This window comes from Carassius carassius, chromosome 36 (genome assembly GCF_963082965.1).
Source record: "Carassius carassius chromosome 36, fCarCar2.1, whole genome shotgun sequence".
Taxonomy (NCBI): Eukaryota; Metazoa; Chordata; class Actinopteri; order Cypriniformes; family Cyprinidae; genus Carassius; species Carassius carassius.
The window spans coordinates 16,058,519-16,083,813 of NC_081790.1; the positions used below are offsets into that span (position 1 = coordinate 16,058,519).

Here is a 25,295-nt window from a genome sequence, read left to right on the forward strand (position 1 = left end):
TGGGTTTTTGTTTGTCCACCCGCCTCTTGAGGATTGACCACAAGTCCTCAATGGGATTAAGATCTGGGGAGTTTCCAGGTCATGGACCCAAAATTTCAACATTCTGGTCCCCGAGCCACTTAGTTATCACTTTTGCCTTATGGCACGGTGCTCCATTGTGCTGGAAAATGCATTGTTCTTCACCAAACTGTTGTTGGATTGTTGGAAGAAGTTGCTGTTGGAGGGTGTTTTGGTACCATTCTTTATTCATGGCTGTGTTTTTGGGCAGAATTGTGAGTGAGCCCACTCCCTTGAATGAGAAGCAACCCCACACATGAATGGTGTCAGGATGCTTTACTGTTGGCATGACACAGGACTGATGGTAGCGCTCACCTTTTCTTCTTCGGACAAGCCTTTTTCCAGAGGCCGCAAACAATCGGAAAGGGGCTTCATCGGAGAATATGACTTTGCCCCAGTCCTCAGCAGTCCATTCACTATACTTTCTGCAGAAGATCAATCTGTCCCTGATGTTTTTTTTGGAGAGAAGTGGCTTCTTTGCTGCCCTTCTTGACACCAGGCCATCTTCCAAAAGTCTTGGCCTCACTGTGCGTGCAGATGCGCTCACACCTGCCTGCTGCCATTCCTGAGCAAGCTCTGCACTGGTGGCACTCCGATCCCGCAGCTGAATCCTCTTTAGGAGACGATCCTGGCGCTTGCTGGACTTTCTTGGACGCCCTGAAGCCTTCTTTACAAGAACTGAACCTCTTTCCTTGAAGTTCTTGATGATCCTATAAATTGTTGATTTAGATGCAATCTTAGTAGCCACAATATCCTTGCCTGTGAAGCCATTTTTATGCAACGCAATGATGGCTGCATGTGTTTCTTTGCAGGTCACCATGGTTAACAATGGAAGAACAATGATTTCAAGCATCACCCTCCTTTTAACATGTCAAGTCTGCCATTCTAACCCAATCAGACTGACATAATGATCTCCAGCCTTGTGCTCGTCAACATTCTCAGCTGAGGCCCTGTCCACACGGACACGGGTATTTTTATAACCGTGACTTTTTTTATGCGGTTCGGCCTTTCGTCCACACGAAAACGCAGTTTCAGGGCACCGAAACCGAACATTTTTGAAAACTACGGCCAGGGTGAGCATTTTCAGAAACGCCGGTTGCAGTGTTGTCGTGTGGACAGTATAACCGGGGTTTTTGCCTTGCGACGTCAGAGTGTGCGCCCTTATCCGCTGTGTTTGATGTTAGATTGTGTGCTGCTGACTGCTTCTGATTGGCCAAGGTGACTTTACGATTTGGGTTATATCGCCGCCTGCTGGTGTGGCATGCTCTTGACAGCGCTTAATAGCATGTTTTTGCGTTTTCATGTGGACGGGATTTTTTTTTAAACGCAGGAGGAAAAACTCCGGTTATAAAAATACCCGTGTCCGTGTGGACTAGGCCTGAGTTAACAAGACGATTACTGAAATGATCTCAGCAGGTCCTTTAATGACAGCAATGAAATGCAGTGGAAAGGTTTTTTTGGGATTAAGTTAATTTTCATGGCAAAGAAGGACTATGCAATTCATCTGATCACTCTTCATAACATTCTGGAGTATATGCAAATTGCTATTATAAAAACTTAAGCAGCAACTTTTCCAATTTCCAGTATTTATGTAATTCTCAAAACTTTTGGCCACGACTGTATATGAAAGATCACATCAGAACAGACTAAAACAAACATTTAACTCAGTCCTGTTTGGTCCTTGATTTTGCTCATCGTGCATCCAAAATGAAGTTAGACTATTTAAAGTGGGAAAGTGTAGGAAGTGTGTTGTACAAAAAAAACAGCCCATAAAATTTCCAGGACAGTCTTAAAAAAAGTGAGCAGACATTATAACCTCTAGGGAATGCATGTTTTCAGTTTCAGCTTTATCCAAAAGGATTAAAATTCAGAAAGTGTAAGGAACTCTGGGCCCTTTTTGATTAATCCTTGGCAGTCTGAATGTTTCAGGACTTGATGTCATGAAACTTCACTTCTCTCTCTGGCTTCAATCTGTCAGGGAGAGATAAACTACAAACGGTGCCAGCGTGGGTGGTTGCAGTGTTTAAGGAGCTGCCACTACCATAATAGATTCAAGTGGGTTGCGTTAAAAAATACATAGAAAGAGAGCAACAGAGGGGAAATATAAACACGTGACTTAATATGTTCTGTGTTTCAAACAGTTTTAGTTGTAAGTCAGCAGACCAGCTTTACAACCAAAGGCGCTATTGGCCTTTGTTAATCCAAAATAAATAAATAAATAAATATGATTCCACATATATTAATATCTACATAATGCTGTTGACAACTGCAGCAGCTGCTACTCCATCTATTTGCTAACAAAGTGTCAAACGAGTGCAATGCAATCCCATTATAATCAACAATACTGTCTACAATAGTGCATGTAAACCTAATCTGGGGCCCACTAGGGGATGCAAAATGTCAAAATTAAAATGATTAGTAAATATTTTACATAAAAAATATTAAATCTAACAACATAAATGAAACGTAATATGCTCATAATTCTTTAGCTGCAGCTGCAACCTTGGCAAATCAAATGTTTTAAATCGTCACATAATACAATATTATATCAAATATGTTTAAATAAATAAATACGCATACTGTCTTCATTATTATTTACCTTAGTGCTCTACACTACAACCACAAGCGACGCGTTCAGTCTCGCTGCATCGCGTCTCTCGTACTTGCGTCTTTAACGAGAGGCGTTGCTTTAATATATGTTTTTAAAGAAGAGATTTCCGCTTCCTGCTGTTGTTTTAAACGCTCAATTGTTCACAAGCTGATCACAAGAAGCTAGAGCTGGACTGATAGCAGCAGCAGCAGAGTTAAGTCTCGTGTGAATCCCCCGCCGAGCGGAGGCGGGAACGTTAAGAGGCTCGTGCCATGAGAGTGCCATCATCTGAACAGACTGCATGCGCGAGCATTGTCCAAACTGCCCGATACCGCTCCGACAGCACATATCCCGAGACAAGCTAAGCATGTCGGAGCGAGGAGGATATCAGCAGCGAGCGGGAGCTCCGTCTCCCCACTTGCAGCCTGTCAGGACGGTCACGATTTCTTCGAGTCGCCCGGTTCAGATGAACCTGTTCGCGACATGGGAGATTGACAGCTCCTCTCCCAGCTGTGTGCCCAGGTATGCCCCTTCTTTACTTACTAGTAGACATGCGCTTTTTTGCCAATAGGGCTGCTTTGTACCAGAGTAAATAGTTAATCCAGATCACGCTGCACTGGAGATCACATGAAACAGTGATTTCTTACTTAAGACCAGAGGTTTTCAACCTTTCACACCCAGATACTGTTCCAAGCCATTTGAACATTTGAATAAGTTTTTGATACTTGTACTTAACTTGTTTTACGAAATTACGATTAAGAAATTTAATAGTGACTACTGTCTTTGTCAAATTCATAACTATTCATTAGATACTAGTATTCAGTTCAGTAGTACAATAAGGCTATATATAATTAGTCATTAGAAAGTTACTCATTACTTTTCTCCTCCACTAATATATTAGCTTGTCTATTTATATTTGTATTAGGTTATAAGTTCAGTTTTAGTAACTTAATTCTTATGTTAGCTAGTTAGTACTTAATTTGAATCATATGCTAATAACACACACACACACACACACACACACACACACACACTCTCTCTCTCTCTCTCTCTCTCTCTCTCTCTCAGGGGGGGCCCTGTTTAAGACCCCGTTTTAGACAATTGAAACAAAGCTGATTTTTTTTTTTTTTGCTTTATGTTCTTCCTTCTAGTAAATAGAGCAGTTCTATAAAAACAACATGTTCTATGTGGAATGGATCTGTCATTAAATCTGAAGAGTAAAAACGTCATGCTAACTTGTTGCTGCAGTGAAAACTAGAGCAGAAAGACACTTTATTTTTAAACCGTGCATCTCCTCTCTATATAATATGCACAGTAATATGAAGGCACGCTGTTTACTATTTAGCCTCATTACTTTCATGAAGGGATTGTGATGTAGAAATGTAGAGGAGGGGCTTTGGGATCCTTCATGCAAGGAGTAGAGGGGAAATGGCCACAAAACAAAGAGACTGACTGCAATAAGAGCGGCCAGCAGAGAAGAAAAGAGGCATAGAAGTGACAGCACTCAGAGTAAAGAGCATTACTCTGCTATGAAGACATTATTAATCTTGTCTCTTTCTTTGACACTGGCTCTCCTTTCAACTGCATCAGTAAGATTATTGCTGAATTTAAACCCTAAATTGATGTTGCAGCATATTGCCCCATTAGAATGTTGCGTAAGATCACTGAAAGGTGAGATGTCTGTTCGGTTAGCCACTCCTCTCCCAATTTCATTACCTATGTGCTCTAGAGTTACACTCTAATGCACAGGGACACACTTGTAAGTGAGTTAGACCCAGTTCAATATAGATCACTTTGAAGAGAGGACTGGGTTCAAGCTGCTATTATGTATTAATGCCTTTTCTTGTTTAGCTTAGCATGAGATGTTGCTTTTAGGTAATGCAAGGGCATCTGTAGCTTAGAAATGAAAGCTGTTTGTAAGTCAAGATATCTAATTGTATCATATGAAGTCAGTATTTTAACATAAACTGAGCAACAACAACAAAGAAAAAAAGAAGAAATGTCAATTTTTGGGATACTGTATTTTAAAGAGAATTTTATCAAATCCAGATAAGCTTTACATATCTGTATTAGAAAGTGTGTAAGCTATGTTTTTCTATGCTTGCTCAATGAATGAACCATAAACAATTATTGCACACGCACCTTTGAACTGTCCTTAAGACATTTATAGTTTACGGGGGAAGAAAATTAATGTCACAGTTCCTATAACTTAGTTTCCAATAACCTTTCTGCGGACTCTGAAAACAACAGAATAAAGATGCCCAGGGTTTCTGATCACCTGTGTGAACATGCCATAGTCCTGCATCAGGGAGGCATGAGAACGGCAGATGTGGTCATAATATAAGTGTCCATAATATAAGAGGCCTAGGACAGTGCTACAGGCAAACAAGAAGGTCAGCTGATCGTCCTTGTAATGCCAGACTACATGTGACCATATGAACCCCGAGACGTTTTCAAGAAGTTGCAAGTGCCTTGGTGGAAGAGTGAAGTTGCAAGCATCTCATAGCAAGAAATGGCAAATCTTTCTCAGTCCATTAAGATGAGATGCACTGTAGTACTTAAAGCAGCTGGAGGACACACCACATACTGACTGCTACTTTGGATATTGATTCCTGCTCTGTTCAGTGACTCATTATTCCATTTCTGTTTGTCTAATGTTTGTGAATTTTGTTCCATTTATGTGTCAGTTGTTGTATCTTATTATGATTATATAAATCTTTACATGAAATAAGAAATTTTATAGAAAAAGCAGTTGAAAATGTGAGGATATTTTTTTCTCCTGAGTTTACAGTATGTATGTTATGAATGCACCAATGTATAGACCGTTTCCGATTGATCATTACATACATATATACATACACACTGTTTTGTATAGAGTTGTTCCGATTCCGATACTAGTATCGGAAATATCATCGATACCACAACAAATTCTGGCATCGGCATCGGCGAGTACATGAACCCATATACCCATCCGATACCATTTTCTTAAACAAGACCTAGTTATGACCGCTAGCTCTGCCTAACCGCTGCACGGTTCTTCTTTGCTGCTCAGAATGCATTGCAAACACAGGAAGGAAGTTGTGTCAGCAAGTCGGTGCTGAAAATGAAAAAATGTGATGATACCAGCGTCTCTCAGTGATATCATTGACTTGATTGCAAATAAATGTACAGACACTTTTTAAACTGAACAGAGATGTCATTTTGCATTATTGACACACTGTTTTCCTAATGAATGTTGTTCAGTTGCTTTGACGCAATTTATTTTGTTTAAAGCGCTATATAAATAAAGGTGACTTGACTTGACTCTGTAGTACATGTAGTAAGTTTCCGACTCCCGAGTATATTCGGTACCCGCAGCTTCGTTCAGTCGCTTCCGTGTTAAGCGCAGGGCTCCAGACTGTAGCCGAATATATACTAGTGTATGTGAATATTAAACTGCAAAATAGTATTTAAATATTACTCCAGCAAATTCTACATTTCTGTGGGTGACGGGCGCAGATGCGCGGGAGCTCGCTGTTTTGTAGTCGCTGCTGTGTGTCACTATATGAGGACACTAACGAATAAACCGTCACTTCATGAGAATTTACCGTTTCATTTGAGAAAACTGTCATATCATAAACATAGACACTCAAAGATCTTCATGGCAACCCATTAAAATAAATGTTCGGTTTAACGTGAGTAAATTGACAATATATTAAGCTACTGTTGTAGCCTACAGTAGATTTAGCTATGTCTCTATTAATAATAATAATTATGCCTAGACGGTTGCTTGTTTTTTACTTGTTTTGTTGTAATGAGATTATCTGATTAATATATCATTTTTTATATTCCTAGACTTATTTGTTACAGTTTTCTATACAGTTATATTGTAAAACTAAAATACCTTTTTTAGTTTGTGGTGTTAGATTTTTGGCTGCATTTGAAGTTCTTTTTTTGCTTAAGAAAATAAATAATATTACTGTCAAATTCATGTCAGATAATAAAAAAATACTGTAATAAATACTGTAGTTTACCATGTATTTGTTCATGTTTTCTGAAGCACACCATAAAATAATTCTAGCAATTTACACAGCTGTATATACAGATACACACCCAGGTATCGGATCAATACTCCATATCGGCCGATACCCTGAGCCCAGGTATCGGAATCGGGAAGAGAAAAAGGGTATCGGAACATCTCTAGTTTTGTATAGTCAATTAGTGAAATAAAATGTCAGATTGCATTCTCCCAATCAAAAGGGGGCAGAAAAACATGTCAGACTGCAACTCATACAGTACTGTTTATTAAGAAATTATCTCTTGTGTAGAATTTAGGGCTGTTGAAATTAAAGCAATCTCATTTTAAGCAGTTCAAAAAAAATAGTGTATTAACGCAGGTTCTTTTGACCGTAGGAATCACCCGTAGTCTGCACTGTGGCTTAAGCATTCAGTAAGAAAATTCAAACCATACAGCATAAAAACTTGTATGTATATGTACAGTGCCTTTAGAAAGTATTCGTTGTTTTCACATTTTGTTATGAAGCAGCCTTATGTTAAACTGCTTTAAATGAATTTTTATTCCACGTCAATCTACACTCCATTCGTCATAATGACAAAGCAAAAACAGAATTGTCACAACTTCATTAATGTATTAAAAAAAAAAACTGAAATAAATACATTGCATAAGTATTCTAAATATTGAGCTGAAGAACCTTAACAGCCTCAAGTCTTTTTGGGAATGATGCGATAAGCTTTGCACATCAGCATTTGGCAATTATCTGCCATCCTTCTCCTCATCTCTTCACCTTTCATGTTTTGTCAGGTTGGATGAGGTCAGATGCACATTTTCAGGTTTCTCCAGAAATATTTGACTGGGTTCAGTCCCAGGCTGTGGCTGGGCCACTCAAGGACATTCACAGTTTTGTCTATTAGCTACTCTTGGTGTGTGGTCATTGTCCTGTTGGAAGATGAACCTTCTACCCTGTCTGAGCTTCTGAATGCTCTGGACTGGGATTTTCATTCAGGCTATTTCAATATTTTGGTGCACTGAGCGTTCCTTCTACTCTGACGAGTCCCTCAGTCCCTGTCACTGAAAAACATCCCCACACCATGAGGCAGCTACCAGCACACTTTACTTTTGGGATGCTACTCTGCAGGTGATGAGCAGAGTTGGTTTCCTTCAAACATGATGCTAGAAATTGAGGTTCATCAAACCAGAGAATCTTGGTTCTCAGAGTCTGAGGGTCCTTTAGGCACTTTTTTGTAAATTCCAAGAGTGTTTTCAGGTGTCTTCACTGAAGAGAGGATTAAGTTTTGCCACACCACTATAAAGCCCAGATTGGTGGAGTGTTGCAGTGATATTTGTCCTTCTGTAGTTTTTTCCTATCTCCACATATGATCATGGAACTCAACCATCAGGATCTTGGCAACCACTTGAACCAAAGCCCTTCTCCATCAGTTGCTCAGTTTGGCCAGGAGGCTAGCTCTTTTCTGAACTCTTCCTCCGACGTGTGGCTTGACACAAACCTATTTCTGAGCTGTACAGGCAGTTCTTTTGACCTCAGTGCTTGATTTTTTTTCTCTGATATGCATTATCAACTGTTAGACCTTTTATTAAGGCATATGTGCCTTTACAAATCATGCCCCATTTAATTGAATTTGCCACAGGTTAACTTAACTTGAAGTGCAGTGACATCTATAAGCAATATGAATGCTCCTGAGCTAAATTTAAACTGTGCCAGATAAGGGTATCATTTTAGTTTTTTATTTTTAATAAATTTGCAAAGATGTTAAAAAAATGTTTTTTGCTTTACTTAATATGGTGTATGGAGTGCAGATTGATGTTTGGAAAAAGTAATTTAAAGCAGTTTAACATAAGGTAGCAACATAAAACGTGAAAAAATGAAGGGGTATGAATACTTTTGCAAGGCACTGTATATGTATTAAATATATTGCACTAATACTTTAACTTCAACACACATACATGCAACCATGCATCTAAGTGTGTAGAATTACAGTATTAGTGCAATATATTTAATGTTACTTTTCATGTGTATTTGACTTATTAAACATTTATTACAGTGTTCCCATGTCATTGTGTAAATCTACAACCCGTCACAGAAACTGAATGAGCTCAGTGCTTGTTTGCTGTGTCACTCTGAGATTTATCCCCTAAATCTAATATCACCAATGCAGTGTTCTTGACTTCAGGCCAAAAACATCTCAACACTCCTTGTGGAGATGTGTCAGAGGACAAATCATTTTTTTTGGGACATTGCATTCTATGTCTGTTACCAATTCAATTGTGTTGTCTATGTGCAGTCGAGAGATACATAAAAAAAATGGTTTTCATTTCAGGATCCTTTGGTAGCTTTCTTTAGATTGGCTGGATATTGAAGCTCCAGTCATGTTTGTGTTCTATACATATATTTTATAGATAGATATTTTAGTGCTAAAATGAACAATCCGCCATCAATTACTGGCACTCATGTCGATCCAAACACCAAAGATGCTAGTTTTCTGTGAAGCTTTTTTCCATGATGACCATTCATGATTTCAAACTCCAAAAAGACACACTTTTATTTTTTTAGAGACAGACAGACAGAGGCACTGTGGAAAAAGTACTGCATGTAAATTATTTAAAAATTCTCCTTTTGTGTTCCACAGCAAAACAACAACAGCATATGGGTTTGGAATGACATAGGGTCTATTAAATATCAATCCCTTGAAATATATGAGGCACATTTCAATTTGTAATTGTGTCTGACAATGACATTTATTAAAAACCATAATGGCACTTCTCAATCACAGTATGAAAAGGTCACAATTGTTGTGTGGAATTTTAGGTGAAATGTCAGCCAAAATTGCATTTGGGATTTAAGGCCAAAATGTCAACTGTGTGAGGTAAACTTGATAAACTGACTTGGGGACAGATTATTCATTCAGCTGCCATAGCAACTTGTCCTCAGAGCAACTTGAGCATCTCTCTCTTATTTTCTCTTGCAGACTTCTCAGTCTAACTCTTAAAAAATTAGTGATTTTGAAGGAGCTGGACCGAGATCTTACTTCGGTGGTCATTGCAGTTAAACTTCAGGTAAATTTGTTTTACTGCTTTGCATCACTCAAATATAAATCTGTTAATCTATGTTTAGGTTGCTAATGAGTGTAAATGTCTCTTCAGGGCTCAAAACGCATTTTGCGGTCAAATGAAATCATGCTGTCTTCTGCAGGACTTACTGAGACTGATCTTCAGCTGACCTTCTCTCTTCAGGTTAGCAGTGTTTTGAGGGTCTTTTGGATTAGATTAGAACTAAATTGACATTTTCAGATTTAATATTACGATAAATCCCTAAGTGACTCTTCCCATAATTAATTAGATCTGGTTAATGTTACATTTTGCAGTCTTTTCTCCCTTCCAATTTGTCTTCAGTACCCACACTTTTTGAAGAGAGATGCCAACAAGCTTCAGATTATGCTCCAGAGACGCAAGAGGTACAAGAATCGCACTATACTGGGCTATAAGACCCTTGCCCTTGGGATGATAAATATGGCTGAGGTGAGGAACCGCAAAACCAACAAATATGGTTCAGCCACATTTTTGAGTGATTCTGGACTGCTCGTGTAAAATGAAACATTGAAAATGCTGCTGTAGGAGGTGGAGTAGAACAACTTTCTATGCTTCAGTCAGTTTTATATCACTTTAATGGAGCTAACAGTACTGAAATTTCCCACAGATGCAGCAAAAATCCACACGTCATTTTGTATCTGTAATTTAATGGCCAAATAAATGTCAAGACATTTGCATTTGTACTATGATTCAGTACATGACTAACTGTTGAAAGCACATCCACGTCATGTTATATTATTATTGATTTTAAACCAAGAAGACAAAAATAAATATTTAAAAGAAAATCTCTAAATCAACAAGAATAAAAATTTGAAGCACATACATGTCTGTTAGCACAAAAAGTGTTTTAGACTCTTTAAAGGGATAGTTAACCCAAAAATTTAAATTATGTCATTTAATGAGACCTCCGTTCATCTTCGGAACATTGTTTAAGATATTTAAGGTTTAGTCCGAGAGCTTTCTGTCCCTCCATTGAAAACCTATGTACATTATACTGTCCATGTCCAGAAAGGTAATAAAAACATCATCAAAATAGTTCATGTGACATCAGAGGGTCAGTTAGAAGTTGTTGAAGCATCGAAAATACATTTTGGTCCAAAAATAACAAAAACTACGACTTTATTCACCATTGTCTTCTCTTCCGTGTCTGTTGTGGGCACGTTCACTGCAGTGTAGTGATATCCGGTTCGCGAACGAATCATTCGATTTAACCGGTTCTTCTTGAACCAGTTCACCGAAATGAACTGAATCGTTTGAAACGGTTCCGTACATAGGTTTTCAATGGAGGGAAAGAAAGCTCTCGGACTAATTCTAAAATATCTTAAACTGTGTTCCGAAGATGAACGAAGGTCCTACGGGTTTGGAATGACATGAGGGTGAGTCATTAATGACATAATTTTCAATTTTGGGTGAACTATCCCTTTAAGCAGGTCAGACAATATATTGAATATATTTTGCTGCAAAAAATTTTTATATAAAGGGGTAGTCCACTCAAAAATGTGAAATCTGTCAACACAAAAGAAGATTTTTTGAAACATGTTGTTTTTTTGACCATATAATGGAAATCAGTGGAATGGAAGTCAACATTCTACAAAATATCTTCTTTTTTGTTTTATAGAAAAAAGAAATGCATACTTAAACGACATGCATTTTTAAAAGTTGCAAAAAAAGTTGCATTTAAAAGTTAAACTGAAATGTGTGTTGGCAGTGTGTGTATACAACCACCTTAAAATGATTAAGATCCACCCAGTCATATCAAGCCATTTTCATTTACCCGACAACGATATTCCTGTGTTAGCTGTTTAGGCTGGAGAGGGCATGGGGAAAACAGTACCTGTAGGGAAGTGATGATTATATGTTTTATATGATGTGTCTCCACTGTTGGTTGTAATATTGGTGTAAATCCACACTTTGCTGAAGAAGCGTTAGCAAACTCCTGAGTAGCAACAACAGTACCATGTACTCCCTCATTGTTGTGTATGTTTGTTCGCACTTGCCTTTTAAATTGACACGTACTGCACATGTCTAAATACTTAAAATGTACTACGCACTGTATTGGGTGTCTGTTTACAAAGAAATGATAACGGTGGCTTTTTCTTGCATTGCACTTTGAAACCCGTTTTCAAAAAAAGTTTCTTGACTGGGTAAAAAGGTGTTGTTTTCCACTACCATTGAGAAATTTTAACCGAAGTATATTAAAGACCAGTGGTTGGCAACAGGCCAAAACTGACTCACATACCCTTCCAGACACTGCCACATAAATGTGGCTTTTTGTTATTGACTGTCTTACTACAGGATTTAACACAGAGTAACAGCTCACTACCAGTTACAAAAGATAATGTAACAGTCTATCACAGGCAATTCTAGTTGCAATCAATGAGTTCTGTTCTCCTGTCCTTAGGTGATGCAGCATCCTACCGAAGGTGCTCAGGTGTTGGGCTTGCACACGACGATGAAGGACACACCAGTGCCCGTTGCTGAGATCAGGGTCTATTCTCTCTCCAGTCAACCCATTGACCCAGAGGGACCAAAGGCCAAGCTATCTGGTGAGACCTGCACACACTGATATATATTTCAATTTAAACCAGCTAATGAGGAATTACAAAAAGAGGTCAAGGCTTTTTTTTCTTATCTTTTTTTTTTTTTTTTTTTTACATTTTTGAGAACACTTTTAATAAGTTTTTTTTAGCAAGGCCTGCTCTGGTTTAATCACTTGCATGGTTTCTGTTTTCCTCCTTTCAGATCGTTCACCAGACATCGATAATTACTCTGAGGAGGAAGAGGAAAGCTATTCGTCAGAGCAGGACGGCAGTGATGACCCTCTACAGGGGCAGGTAGGCTTGTGAAATTGAAGTGATTGATTTTGATTTTCAGCCATCTTGCCTATTTCCCGTTTAGTGAATTAAGACAGAGTACAAAGACTGAAGTCAGATCACTGAAGAAATGCACTGCATGCTTTTGTAAAGCAAAAATATAATCAGATAAGAGGTATAACATGATCTGTGATGTGAAAAGACACTCTGGGCAGTGATAGGAAAGAGATCTGAAGAAATACAGACAGCAAAAATGCCTGATTTGAATAGATTAGTTCACTCAAAAGCAAAAATTGTCATCACTTACAAGTCCTCATGCAGTTTCAGACATTACAACACTTGCCAATGGATCCTCTGCAGGGAACGAGTGCCGTAAATAAGGAGTTCAAACAGCTGATAAAAACAGCATAAACCACACATACTTAACATGAATCCAGTTCACCATCTTGTGAAGTGAAAAGCTGCATATTTGTAATTAACAAATCCGTCATTAAATATTTTTACATTTTTAGATTTCATAAACAAAGTCCATCCAACGTTGGCCTCTCACATCAAGATCGACCATCGTATTTGTTTAAAACTAATTTAACACTTGTAAACATTGTTTGATCTGTGCATATTTCTCTCCTGAATCAGACAACTTTTTCTCTGGAGAAACCAATATTATATATTTTATTTTAGCTGAAAGAAACCGTTTGAAATTAAAAAAGATTTTCCTTTCACAAGACGTAACTTGATATACTGCAGTTGTGTGGATTATTTGTGAATTACTGTGATGTTTTTATCAGCTGTTTGAACTCTGACAGCACCCATTCACTGCATCCCTTGGTGAGAAAGTGACGTAATGTTAAATCTGTTCTGAGAAGAAACTCACCTGCATCTCTGATGGCGTGAGGTAAATTTTCAGCAAATTTTCATTTTAGGGTTTTTTTAAGCCATATTGCCACATATTTCCTTGTAATATAGTGCCCAAGTCGTATGGATCACTTCAGTGCTGTTTTTATTTTATTTTTTTATCGTGTGAGACCTAGTCACTGTGAAATGTTATTTTACTCCAGTAAGGTTTTTGATGGTTTAATCATGGTTTGTCATTTTTGGGCAGTACCTCTATGATGACGAGGATGAGCTGAGGAAAAAGAAACCTCGCCGTAAACTCCCCTCCTCAGCCTCCATCACCAGAGCTAACGTAAGTGACGTAAGTGATCTGTCCAGGACTGGAAAACAGACCTCCGAGAACCAGAGCAGCTTTCTCTGTCCCTCCATGTTAACTCAGGCTTTGTCAGGAAGCTAACCAACTGCACATCTCCCTGGGGCCACTGATGTTCTTTACATGTAGCAGCGGTTGCAATAGGAACTGCTGTTTTTTTTTGCAGTCATATGGAAACTCTAGGGATAGGACTTCTGAGCACATGAACGTGTTATCTTCTTCCTCCTCTCAGATGCCTTCACAAGTCCGCTTTGTTTTCCTGTGTGCTCTGTCTTCTAGCTGACAAGCCTCTAGTCCCTTCTCCAGCACTCTGTGTTTGTTGTGACAGCATTTTTTTTTCGCTCTGCTCGCTGCTATTTTTGTTCCCTGCTGTTTTTCAGCCAGATACACTGTTAATTTGTGTCTGTTTGCTATTGTTGCATATGACTCCCCCGTTTTCTGTCTAACAAGGTGTTTGTGTTTTAAACCTAGCAACCCAACATCAAACAGAAGCTTATGGCTTTGGTGAAATGGTTCAAAGTGTCTGATGAGGTAAATGCATCCTGTCTGATAATTTAGTGTAATTCAACCACAGAAGTCTTTTCCCTTCCATTCTCACAAATTTGTCTTTAAGGATTGTTTTTGGTCACTTTGGACATTACATATAAGATTAATTATTTTAATTTAATAGCTAATTACCAGTACGTGGCTGATATTAAAAGTCTCTAGTAATTTATCCAAATTATTTTTTAATTTGTTAATTTTCTTAAACTTTGTGTTATTAGTGTTTGTAAGGATTTGACATTAAGTGAGCGTCATATGATGAGAAAGGTAATCTAAATACAAAAATAGGGAAAAAGAGCATAGACTCTAAACTTTCTGTGTCAATGTATCAATGAAAAATTCTCTAAACTAACATTGGCCAATAAATGATATTGTACAAGTAAATTGTTCATATGTATCAGTAATTGATGGGTAATGTTTTGCATGCAGGTGGGGTTTGGTTTGGATCATGTGTCCCAAGAGCAGATCCGAGATGTGGAAGAGGATCTGGATGAGCTCTATGACAGTCTTGAGATGTACGACCCCAGTGACAGCGGCCCAGACATGGAAGAAACGGACAGTATTATCAGCACACCCAAACCCAAACTCCGGTATTGCATTCACTAGCTAATATTCATTCTTATGGCACCCACTTTCAGATATCGATTTAGTCATTTGCTCTGCAGTACACAGATGTTATTAAATAATTTAGGAGACAGCCAGTGACTGTAGTGGTGTTGTTTCTGTTGCAAAAGATTCTGGAATATATTTTATAATAGGGAATATGTAAAAGCAGCATATTTCACTCTCAAATGCAGAAATAAACTGACATAAAAAGCTTTTTTAGTCACACTGAGTGGGCAAGCTGCCTACACCTCATTTTTTTTCTTATTCTGACCCTGGCTTTGTGTGTGTGTGTGTGTTGTAGGCCGTTTTTTGAAGGCATGTCACAGTCCAGCTCTCAGACTGAGTTTGGTAGCTTGAATAGCAGGTGCAGTCACAGCAAAGACAAGCTGAGTCCTGTAAGTGTCATTCAGAGAAGAGACCTTATTTCAACACTGCAATTTAGCATTACATTGCTTTGCCTTATTGCTGCTGCTTTCAAAGGGATAGTGTACCCAAAAATGAAAATTACCCAATGATTTACTCGCCCTCTAGCCATCCCGAGTGTATATGACTTTCTTCTTTCAGGCAAATGCAATCACAGTTTATATAAAAAATGTCCTGGCTCTTCCAAGCATTTTAATGTCAGTGAATTGTGGTCGAGATTTTGAAGCAAAATAAAGTGTGTTCATCCATCATAAAAAGTGCTCCACACAGGTTTGGGGAGTTAGTAAAGGCCTTCTGAAGCGAAGTGTTGCGTTTGTGTAAGAATAATATCCATATTTAAAACTTTATAAACCATAAGAGAGCAAAACAAAACACTGGTCATGAATTAGAAATACAAAAAAAGGATTTGTAAGAGAAAGGTTGAAGGATTTCGATATAAGCCAAGAGGTTTTTCTTTGCTGTAAACGAAACTTGGTTCTTGGGAGACATATTTTCACCAGAGCTTACTGGGGGTGTTGCGAATGCGTTGCGGACGTGGACGATTCTGCATCGATGCTAAAAAACACCAAAATCGATTATAGCCTACAGACGTCATTCGCATTAGCATTTGTCACGCTAGTTTGAAATGGTGGAGGGAGACAAAACCAAAACCAAAAATGCAGCCACTATATTTAAATATTATATTCTGAGCTTGGTTTTATGCCGCATATGGCACATTCAGTGCAAGAAGAAAGAAAGACCCATAACTATTATTGTCTAAAAACTTCGATATTTAAAGCACACTCCGAGCAAGTACTTTTTGTTCATCATTTGAATTAGTTTCTTTCTGCTTTATTACTTTATTATTTACTTGTATGTTTTAAAGCTATATTTGGATGGTTAAATTATTTAATCTAAATTGTTTTATTGTTAACTAATTTAATAAAAATGCAAAAAAAAATGTAATATAAAATGAATATGAAAATGTTTCGTAATATTGAAAATTGAGGATGAGACACAATGTGATATTGAATCGAATCATTGACATAATAATCATACATTTTTTGATGACAGACTTTGCTCAGGCATTTCAGAACAACCCAAACGACATTTCAGATGCTGTGCAACGAGATCACTCTGGTTAGTCAAGTAATTCTGTCCCAACGTGGAAAGTCACATGACTTTTTTGATGCGTAAGGTGGAATTTATTTGGTACTATGTTTCTATCGTAGTTTAAACACATTTTTCTTATTAAATAAAAAAATTTATCCTACTCAGTTGTGTGCATAAGTTTGTGGACATTTTTAGATTTTTTACGCATCTTGTCATTTCCATCCAGTATTTTTTTTTTTTAAATGCACATAAAAATAGATGGAAGGAAACATAGCTAGTGAAAGCTAGAGGTTACGGTTTATAAAGGTTTAAATATAGATATTTGTCTTTCACAAATGCACCGCTCCACTTCAGAAGGCCTTTATTAACCACACGGAGCATTGTAGAGCACTTGTAATGATGGATGAATTCACTTTTTTGGGCTTCAAAATCTCGACCCCCATTCACATTATAAATCTTGGAAGACTGTATTCTGAAAGAAGAAAGGATGGCTTGAGGGTGAGTAAATCATGGGGTAGTTTTCATTTCTGGGTGTACCATCCCTTTAAGGCCACTCATTTCTTTTTATTTCTCTATCTTTCCCCATCCTCTCTTTCTTCTGAAGAGGGCCGAGCAGACTGTATCTGGAAAAATCCAGCGTTCCCCCAGTGCACACATGGAGGATACTTTCTCAGAGATGGACACGTTGGTGAGACTGATTGCTTGTCTTTATCTGCCCCTTTCTCAGTCAGTAGTAAAACCTGTAAAACCGTATCCTCTGTCAGCTACTGAACTAGTATTTATTAAGAAGTTAATGCTATAGGAACTCAATGAAGTGGAAGTGATCGCCGACGGGACCCCTAGCATCACTTTATCATTGCCAGAAAGGCCCCGGACTCCACAGAGGAGCAATAGCACTAACATGCCATCTCCCAGGTTGGTGTTTAACATAAAACCTGTATTTAAAGATGTAAATGTGCCATTATTAACTCACCCTAAATTTATTTTAAACCTGTGTGCATATTTCTTCTGCTAAACACAAAACAAGATATTTTCAATATTTCAATTGTAAAATATTATTCTATGGACAGTTCTGGCATGATATCAAATTATTCATGCCGTGAAATTTTGGTCAATTTCGCCCACTCCAAATCTATTCTATCTACAAATATATACAGTTCTTTTTCTTTTACTGAGATCTGCTACAGTTAATAAAAATAGGATTGTTGCTTGCTTTTTTTAGACCCTTGTGCACATATTGAGATGAAATGGAGTGTGTAGCAAATAAATAAAAGCAGCTGTGCAATTCTCCCCAGACTAGATGGCAGTCATACCCCCAAACAGAGGCGAGGGACCCCTATGAAAGAGAGACAGCTGTCCAAACCGCTCAGTGAACGCACAAACAGCTCGGACAGTGAGAGATCACCCGAGCTCAGCCTCACCCCTCAGGTAACAACCTCCACCCACACACACACACAGAGTGAGTTAGCACTTAGCCAAGAACAGCTGCCTCACTCCTAAGTTGATCTGACTGAAGCTCAGCAGAATCGATAAACCCCCAAGGGCTTTTTGCTCAGGAAATTGTGTGTTTGTGTGTGTGTGAGAGGGAAAAGCAGAGAATATGGTGATTCATTTGGGCCATGTGTGAGGATTAGCGAGCGGGAGGAGTGGGTGTGATGCTTGAGGAAGGAGAGAGCGAGAGAGAGAGAGAGAGAGAGAGTGGGCGATAATTCTTCTTATGTAACTCTGTACTAGGTCTGGCATGATTCAACACCTGGCTCATGTGGCGTTTCACTTTTGTGCAGAGGTGTCTAAACATACTCAAGGGCCATCAAAATGAAGTGTCATTTTTAATCCTCCTTGCAGTTTATTAAAAATCTGCTACATTCCACAAACATATTTTTGTTGCTCACCATTGCTGCTGCTCTTTATCATGTTTGTGAGAAACCGTTCGGTTCCTGAGACCGAAATAGCCGCTTCCGAGTCATCCGGAATACGAGAACCCTTAAAGGTGAAGTGTATATTTTTTCACTGGTAAAGTACTTTCTCTTATCCCAGTTTAATGTGCAAAGAAGACTGTAAGCGGGCTATTCGTTAATTAAAATCCTGAATATTGGAGGTTCAACATGTCAACTTATAATTCAGCCAATGAGGAACTGTTTTTGTTTGGACATAATTATTTGTGCAATTTTGTTTGCCGCCACTAGTGGTGCAGAAATGATTAGTCAACAGGGTGACATTTAAACTTGAATAGATAGTCTACAGTTAAAACAAAATTGTGAAAAGAAGCGTGTGTGTGTTGTCCAAGCATTTATTTAATCAAAAATACACTAAAACCGTAAGATTGTGAGATATTACAAAGCCGTTTTCTGTTAAAATATTCAAGTAGCCATTTTTTACTTGAATATATTTTAGAATGTAATTTACTGCTGTGATGCAAAGCTGAATTTACCGCATCATAACTCTAGTCTCCTGTGTCACATGATCCTTTACAAATTGTTCTAATTTGTTGATATGGTGCTTAGGAAATATTTCTATTTTAAAAATGGTTGTGCTGCTTAATATTTTTGTGAATACTTTTTTTTGTGAATCTTGATGATTAGAAATACAGATTTGACCGCATATATTTGAAAAAAAAAAATTTTCTATGGGGATAAGGTCAGGCGAGTTTGTTGGTCAATTAAGAACAGGGATACCATGGTCCTTAAACCAGGTACTGGTAGCTTTGGAACTGTGTGCAGGTGCCAAGTCCTGTTGAAAAATTAAATCTGCATCTCCATAAAGTTGGTCAGCAGCAGGAAGCATGAAGTGCTCTAAAACTTCCTGGTATATGGCTGCGTTGACCTGGGACCTCAGAAAATACAGTGGACCAACACCAGCAGATGACATGGCACCCCAAACCATCACTGACTGTGGAAACTTTACACTGGACCTCAAGCAAAGTGGATTGTGTGCCTCTCCTCTCTTCCTCCAGACTCTTGGACCCTAATTTCCAAAGGAAATGCAATATTTACTTTCATCAGAGAACATAACTTTGGACCTCTTGGCAGCAGTTCAGTCCTTTTTGAAGGGAGACGCTTCTGACGCTGTCTGTTGTTCAAGAGTGGCTTGACACAAGGAATGCGACAGCTGTAAACCATGTCTTGCATACATCTGTGTGTAATGGTTCTTGAAGCACTGACACCAGCTGCAGTCCGCTCTTTGTGAATCTCCCCCACATTTTTGAATGGGTTTTGTTTCACAATCCTCTCCAGGGTGTGGTTATCCCTATTGCTTGTAAACTTTTTTTCTACCACATCTTTTCTTTCCCTTCACCTCTCTATTAATGTGCTTGGACACAGAACTCTTTTGCAATGACCCTTTGTGTCTTGCCCTCCTTGTGCAAGGTGTCAATGGTCGTCTTTTGGTAAACTGCCAATTCAGCAGTCTTCCCCATGATTGTGTAGCCTACAGAACTAGACTGAGAGACCATTTAAAGGCTTTGCAGGTGTTTTGAGTTAATTAGCTGATTAGAGTGTGGCACCAGGCGTCTTCAATATTGAACCTTTTCACAATATTCTAATTTTCTGAAAAACTGAATTTGGGATTTTCCTTAGTTGTCAGTTATAATTATCAAAATTAAAAGAAATAAACATTTGAAATATATCAGTCTGTGTGTAATGAGTGAATATAATATACAAGTTTCACTTTTTGAATGGAATTAGTGAAATAAATTTCAACTTTTTGATGATATTCTAATTATATGACCAGCACCTGAATATAGCTGAGGCAAACACCTCATGATTAATAGCAGCATTTAATTTCTCTAAAACAAAACATAAAACATGCCTTGCAAGGACGAATCACTTCGATGAATGAATCAGTGATTATTTTGGATTCATGAACTGTTCAAACACAAATTCTTAAAAAAAGCTACACTTCTGTGAAGTTAGGTCAAATTCCTAACGCCGTAAATTATACACTGCACCTTAAAGTTTAATTCTTAAAATTCTTAACTGAGAAAATGAAGGTGAACAAGATGCTTTCAGTCATGTTTTTTTTTTCTGTAGATGCCTAGGAAGATAGTGTACGACCAGCTCAACCAGATCTTGCTGTCTGACAGCACTCTTCCTGACAGCCTTATCCTGGTCAATGGCAGCGACTGGCAAGGACACGTAAATACCAGTCCATTTCACTTCCTGTGTGCCTGTCTGTCTGAACATAGCCATTCTTGTGTTCAATTAATAACTGCTTTAATTTGACATTGAACATCTGTGTTGTGTCAGTATCTTAGCGCATGCAATCTGAATTAAAGTAATGACTCTGTGTGTGTTTCTGCAGTATGTGGCTGAGCTACTGCAGGCCCAGAAGCTGCCGGTGGTCTGCACCTGCTCTGGATCAGAAATCCAGGCCGTCCTTTCCGCCCTGCTCACACGCATACAGAAATTGTAATTGTAACTGTGGTGGAATCAGTGAAAAGACATGAATGGCTATCAGATCTCATGAGGTTAAATTGTGTCTGCACTGCATTGACATTCATCTTTTCATTGTTCCTTCTTAATTCTCACAGCTGCAACTGTAACTCCATCATGCCCAAACCGGTGAAGGTGGTGGCGGTTGGAAATCAGAGCTACTTAGGAGCTGTCTTGAGATTCTACGTCTCTCAGCTCGCCAACAAGATGTCTGACTGGCTCAGCCACATGAAGTTCCTTGTGGTGCCGATAGGTGCGTATAATAAATAACACATGATTCTGCACACAAAATGACAAAAGCTTTCTGAAAAAAGCAGGAAGTATCATGTGAGCGTCTCCGCAGGCTCTCACCCCGTGGCCAAACACCTGGGTTCTCTGGACAATCGCTACGGTTCTTCCTTCCTGGACAGCTCATGGCGAGAGTTTTTCAGCCGCCCAGAGCCTCCTCAGACTGGTAAGTAATGCATTTGTTTAACCCTCTACAGTTATTTCAAGTGTCAGCTCGATGTTGATATTCAGCATTTCTCTTTCCTGTGCCTGTAGAGATGTATTGTATTGCCTTTGTTCTTGTATCTCTACAGCTTCTTCTGCTGACTTTGTGGATGTGGCCGGACGAATTCTGCAATACATCAACGGATCTACAGTTACTCATCAGCTTCCCATTGCTGAGGCCATGATGACCTGCAAACACAAGACGTGAGTGAGATGGTTTCTACCATCATATCATTTCATATGTTTTTGATTTTATATTTTTTATATATTTTTTTATTTTACTCTTGTAGACAAGATGATGATTCCTACCAAAATTTTGTTCCATTTGTGGGTGTGAGTACATTTTGTTACACTATTGTTCTAAAGTTTGCAAATGTATTAAGATTTTTAAAAGCAATTTATTTTAAATAGAAATCCTTTGTAACTTTATAAATAACTTTACTGTTACTATTGATCAATTTAATGCAAATAAAAAAGAATGAACCCAGTATGTATACTGTAATGTATATTGCAACCCATTCCACAATCACAGCTTAATTTCCGATATTGGATAGATTGGCATTAATTTTTTTTTCTTCAACAGGTGGTGAAGGTGGGATTGGTAGAGCCAAGCCCAGGATCTTCAGGTTTGTCATTTGATTTGTTTCACCAGTAATATTGTATTACTATAAAGGATGGGAACAGAACCAGACAATGCCACAATGTGTAGTTTGATTTCTGAACAAGTGATTCTTCTTAGCCAGTGCATTTTCATGAATCAAAAACATACAGTGGAACCAATGTAGTCTGATTCCCGAATTGTTAAACAATTATCAGAAATTTTCACCTGTAAAAATGATGACTTTTCATCATTTTGCAGTGAAATTTCCTCTTAGGTTTTTTCCAAATAATTAATTGACTCATTGTAGGTGGAGATTGTGAGGAGGGTTTGCCTTTGAGTTTGGCAGTTCCTTCAACGTCTCCACCGGCGCATGGCTCTCCCATGGGGATGATGAAAGATTCTGCAACGCCTCCTCCATCACCATCACTGAGCGGACTGGCTGCACTAGGGTTTGTGTACAATATTGTACAGAAATCTGCACCGCTCTGCTGTTTCTCACATTGCTTTAGCTTACAGTTGTTATCTCTTTGAAAATGCTTGCCTGGAAAAAATCTGGTCGAACTGATTTTGTTATCTAGGAGCCCGAGCATGTCTCATGGTATGGATGCCATTGGGCTGCAGGTGGATTACTGGGTGTCGCCAGGGGCTGAGAAGCGCAAAGATGGCGAGCGGAGAGACACAGGCAAGATCACTTTGAAGTGTGCGTTCAGGTCCTTGCAGGTTAGCCGACTGCCCGGCTCCTTTGAGTTTCAGACTGGCTGTAACACCATGTCCATGACTGTGGTGACCAAGGAGAAGAACAAGAAAGGTGAGATGGTCTACTAGATTTATACATTTGTCCAATTTGCTCACTGGACAAAGGTTTTTTTTGACTCCATGCAGTGTTTTCTAGCCCTGTAATTTCATTTGACATTTTCTTTCTTGCCGAAGCGGAGCCTTTTTTTTTTGTATCTCTCACTGCACTACTATTGTTGTTGCTCTCCATATTCATATACTAACTATATTTACTCACATTGCCTGTCTTCAGTCCCGACCATCTTCCTGGGGAAGAAACCGAAAGAGAGAGACACAGAGTCAAAGAGTCAGGTAATTGAAGGCATCACAAGACTCATCTGCTCTGCCAAGAATCAACAAACCAGTCTAAGAGGTACTTATCAACAGATTTTCTGTTTGTTTCTCTGTTTTATGTGATGAAAATGGAATTTATCCCAAGGTGACAACCAAATATTCCAAATTTGGGGTATTAAATTTAAAGGGATAGTATGCCCAAAGATGAAAAATCTTTCATTTCTCACCTTTGTTTATCTTCGGAACAAAAATGAAGGTATCTGATGAAGTCCGAGAGCTTTCTGACTCTGACAGCAACAGAGCTACAATGTTCAAGGTCCAGAAAGGTAGAATAGTCCATGTGATTTCAGTAATTCAACCGTAACTCTATGAAGCTACAAGAGACTTCAGTGTGCGTTCCCGAGAGTACCGCGCATGTGTGTGATGCTGCTGACGCAGGATATTGCGTTTCTAAAGTAAAACCTGGATGCACTGCACCTTGTTTACAAGCAGAGGAATGCACATATATGCACCGTGGATGGTGAATGGCAAAGGAGTTGAATGAAGACTTGTTTTCTTTTTGCACATGGACTATTTTAACAATGTTTCTGGTCCTTGAACGTGGTTATTTGTGTTGCTGTCTATGCAAGGTCAAAAAGCTCTCGGATTTCATCAAAAGTATCTTAATTTGTGTTCCAAAGATGATCAAAGGTCTAAAGGGTTTGGAATACATAGTCATAATAACCACACCTTTTGTTTGAAATTTGTCCAAATTTACGTTCAAGTTATATTTTGCGTGTCGCAGCCATTTGGACCCTGTCTATGACTCATGAAGTGAACATGTTTCAGTGTCTGTAGATGGAATGGAGTGGAATGATGTGAAGTTCTTCCAGTTGGCGTCTCAGTGGCCCACTCATGTAAAGTACTTCCCTGTGGGGTTGTTCGGCTACAACAAATCATCCTCCTAGTGACTCTGGGGCAAGAAAAAAAAACATGGTAAAGTTTCCCAACCCTGCTTGCAGAATAGGCCAGTTATTGTTCTTGAGGTGGCCATGCTTACTGTACGCAACATACTTGAGCCGAAGTGCGAGATGTTGAATTTCTCATCTGTAATTGGTGGGATTATCTGATCTTATTTTTGGCCTTTAGAGGGCCAGAGCAGACAAATGACTTGAGGATAAATAATGTCGGTTGAGAATATTATTTATATTAATCTTTTTTACCAGTGTTTTGTCTGCTGTGCGATTCATGACGCAATAATATCCCAATATTGTATTGAGTTTATATTTAAATGGTACTTGATATTAGTGATTTTAAGTCTTTTGTTGTACTACTTCAATGTATGAATAGTGTTACTTCACATGACTGAATCCGACATCCAAAGCTTCTCAAAGACACTGTTTCTTAAAAAAAAGCCTTTACTTTATTAAAGAAAATCTTTTTGTCTATGTATATAATATTCTTCTGTCCACTTGTATAGAAAATATCTTTCCTTAAGTGATTTTAACTCTATGTGTGTAGTATTCAAAGCATGTACTGTATGTATATGTGCTTACATCAGGGTTTGTCTAAGCAGCTATGGACACCTTATCCATTCCACTGTGGTTCTGAGATCTCTTTGCCGCTATTAATTTATTAATCTGCCATGACTAAAAGTAATCACTGGTCTCTACCTCCCCAATGCCTTTCATAAAGATGATTATCGGAGATGACTAATAATAAAGGTATATGTCACACTATGGTTTATTTTGTACCTTCCAAGTGACGTACGACAATATCTGGAAATCGTGGTACCATTATTGCCTTTCTAAATCTGTTGTGCTAAACCTAAGTTAGTTTGCATGATGCAGTAAATTGATCAATGTGATTGCAGTAAACGTATTTATTTTGATAACACTCTACATGTGAAAAGTCAGTATTGTATATTTTGGTCTATAAAGCTCTAGTGTGATAGTTTGACATTTAAATTAAATGTAAAATAAGTAATAAATCAATTGTAATTGTGATCTCCGTTTTAGTTTACTTTTTGTGTCTAAATGTTTGAATGCTGAACATTTTTACATTTGTTGCATTATCTAGCGCAACGGTTTCCAAACTCAGAAAATTAATCAAAAACTGGTTTGTTTAAAAAAATAAAATTTCCAGATAACAGTACACTTTTTTTTTTTTTTTTTTTTTTTACATTTTTCAAAATATACACTTTACATCTACCGTTTTTGTAATGTTTTGCTACTTTGAAGGTACTTTTATTTAGCAGTTATGCATGTGATAGTAAAGTCCCTTTTATAT

General features: G+C 38.2%; 2 protein-coding genes across 3 annotated transcripts in view; both read left to right on the forward strand.

Moving 5' to 3' along the window:
- Positions 1 to 6,614, forward strand: part of LOC132117310 (complement factor B-like) — a 41,017-nt gene extending 34,403 nt beyond the window's left edge. Inside the window, exon 19 of the mRNA XM_059526504.1 lies at positions 6,605 to 6,614. The gene's annotated coding sequence lies outside the window, so the exon portion shown is untranslated. The remainder of the gene's footprint in view (positions 1 to 6,604) is intronic.
- pacs1a (phosphofurin acidic cluster sorting protein 1a) lies at positions 2,683 to 25,012 on the forward strand. 2 transcript variants are annotated; one of them, XM_059526501.1, is made up of 25 exons: positions 2,683 to 3,169; positions 9,632 to 9,719; positions 9,807 to 9,896; positions 10,056 to 10,181; positions 12,154 to 12,298; positions 12,495 to 12,586; positions 13,668 to 13,760; positions 14,244 to 14,303; positions 14,745 to 14,905; positions 15,223 to 15,316; positions 17,041 to 17,124; positions 17,239 to 17,351; positions 17,732 to 17,864; positions 20,465 to 20,569; positions 20,736 to 20,842; positions 20,965 to 21,119; positions 21,210 to 21,320; positions 21,448 to 21,562; positions 21,649 to 21,691; positions 21,942 to 21,984; positions 22,267 to 22,408; positions 22,538 to 22,767; positions 22,987 to 23,106; positions 23,856 to 24,405; positions 24,439 to 25,012. In XM_059526501.1, exons 1-24 carry the CDS (start codon positions 2,949 to 2,951, stop codon positions 23,972 to 23,974), a joined length of 2,790 nt encoding a protein of 929 aa, XP_059382484.1. In that variant the 5' UTR covers positions 2,683 to 2,948; the 3' UTR covers positions 23,975 to 24,405; positions 24,439 to 25,012. The 2 variants fall into 2 exon arrangements, with proteins under 2 accessions (XP_059382484.1, XP_059382485.1); XM_059526502.1 differs by having other exon boundaries at positions 2,684 to 3,169; positions 13,668 to 13,751.
- The last annotated feature ends 283 nt before the right edge of the window (positions 25,013 to 25,295 follow it).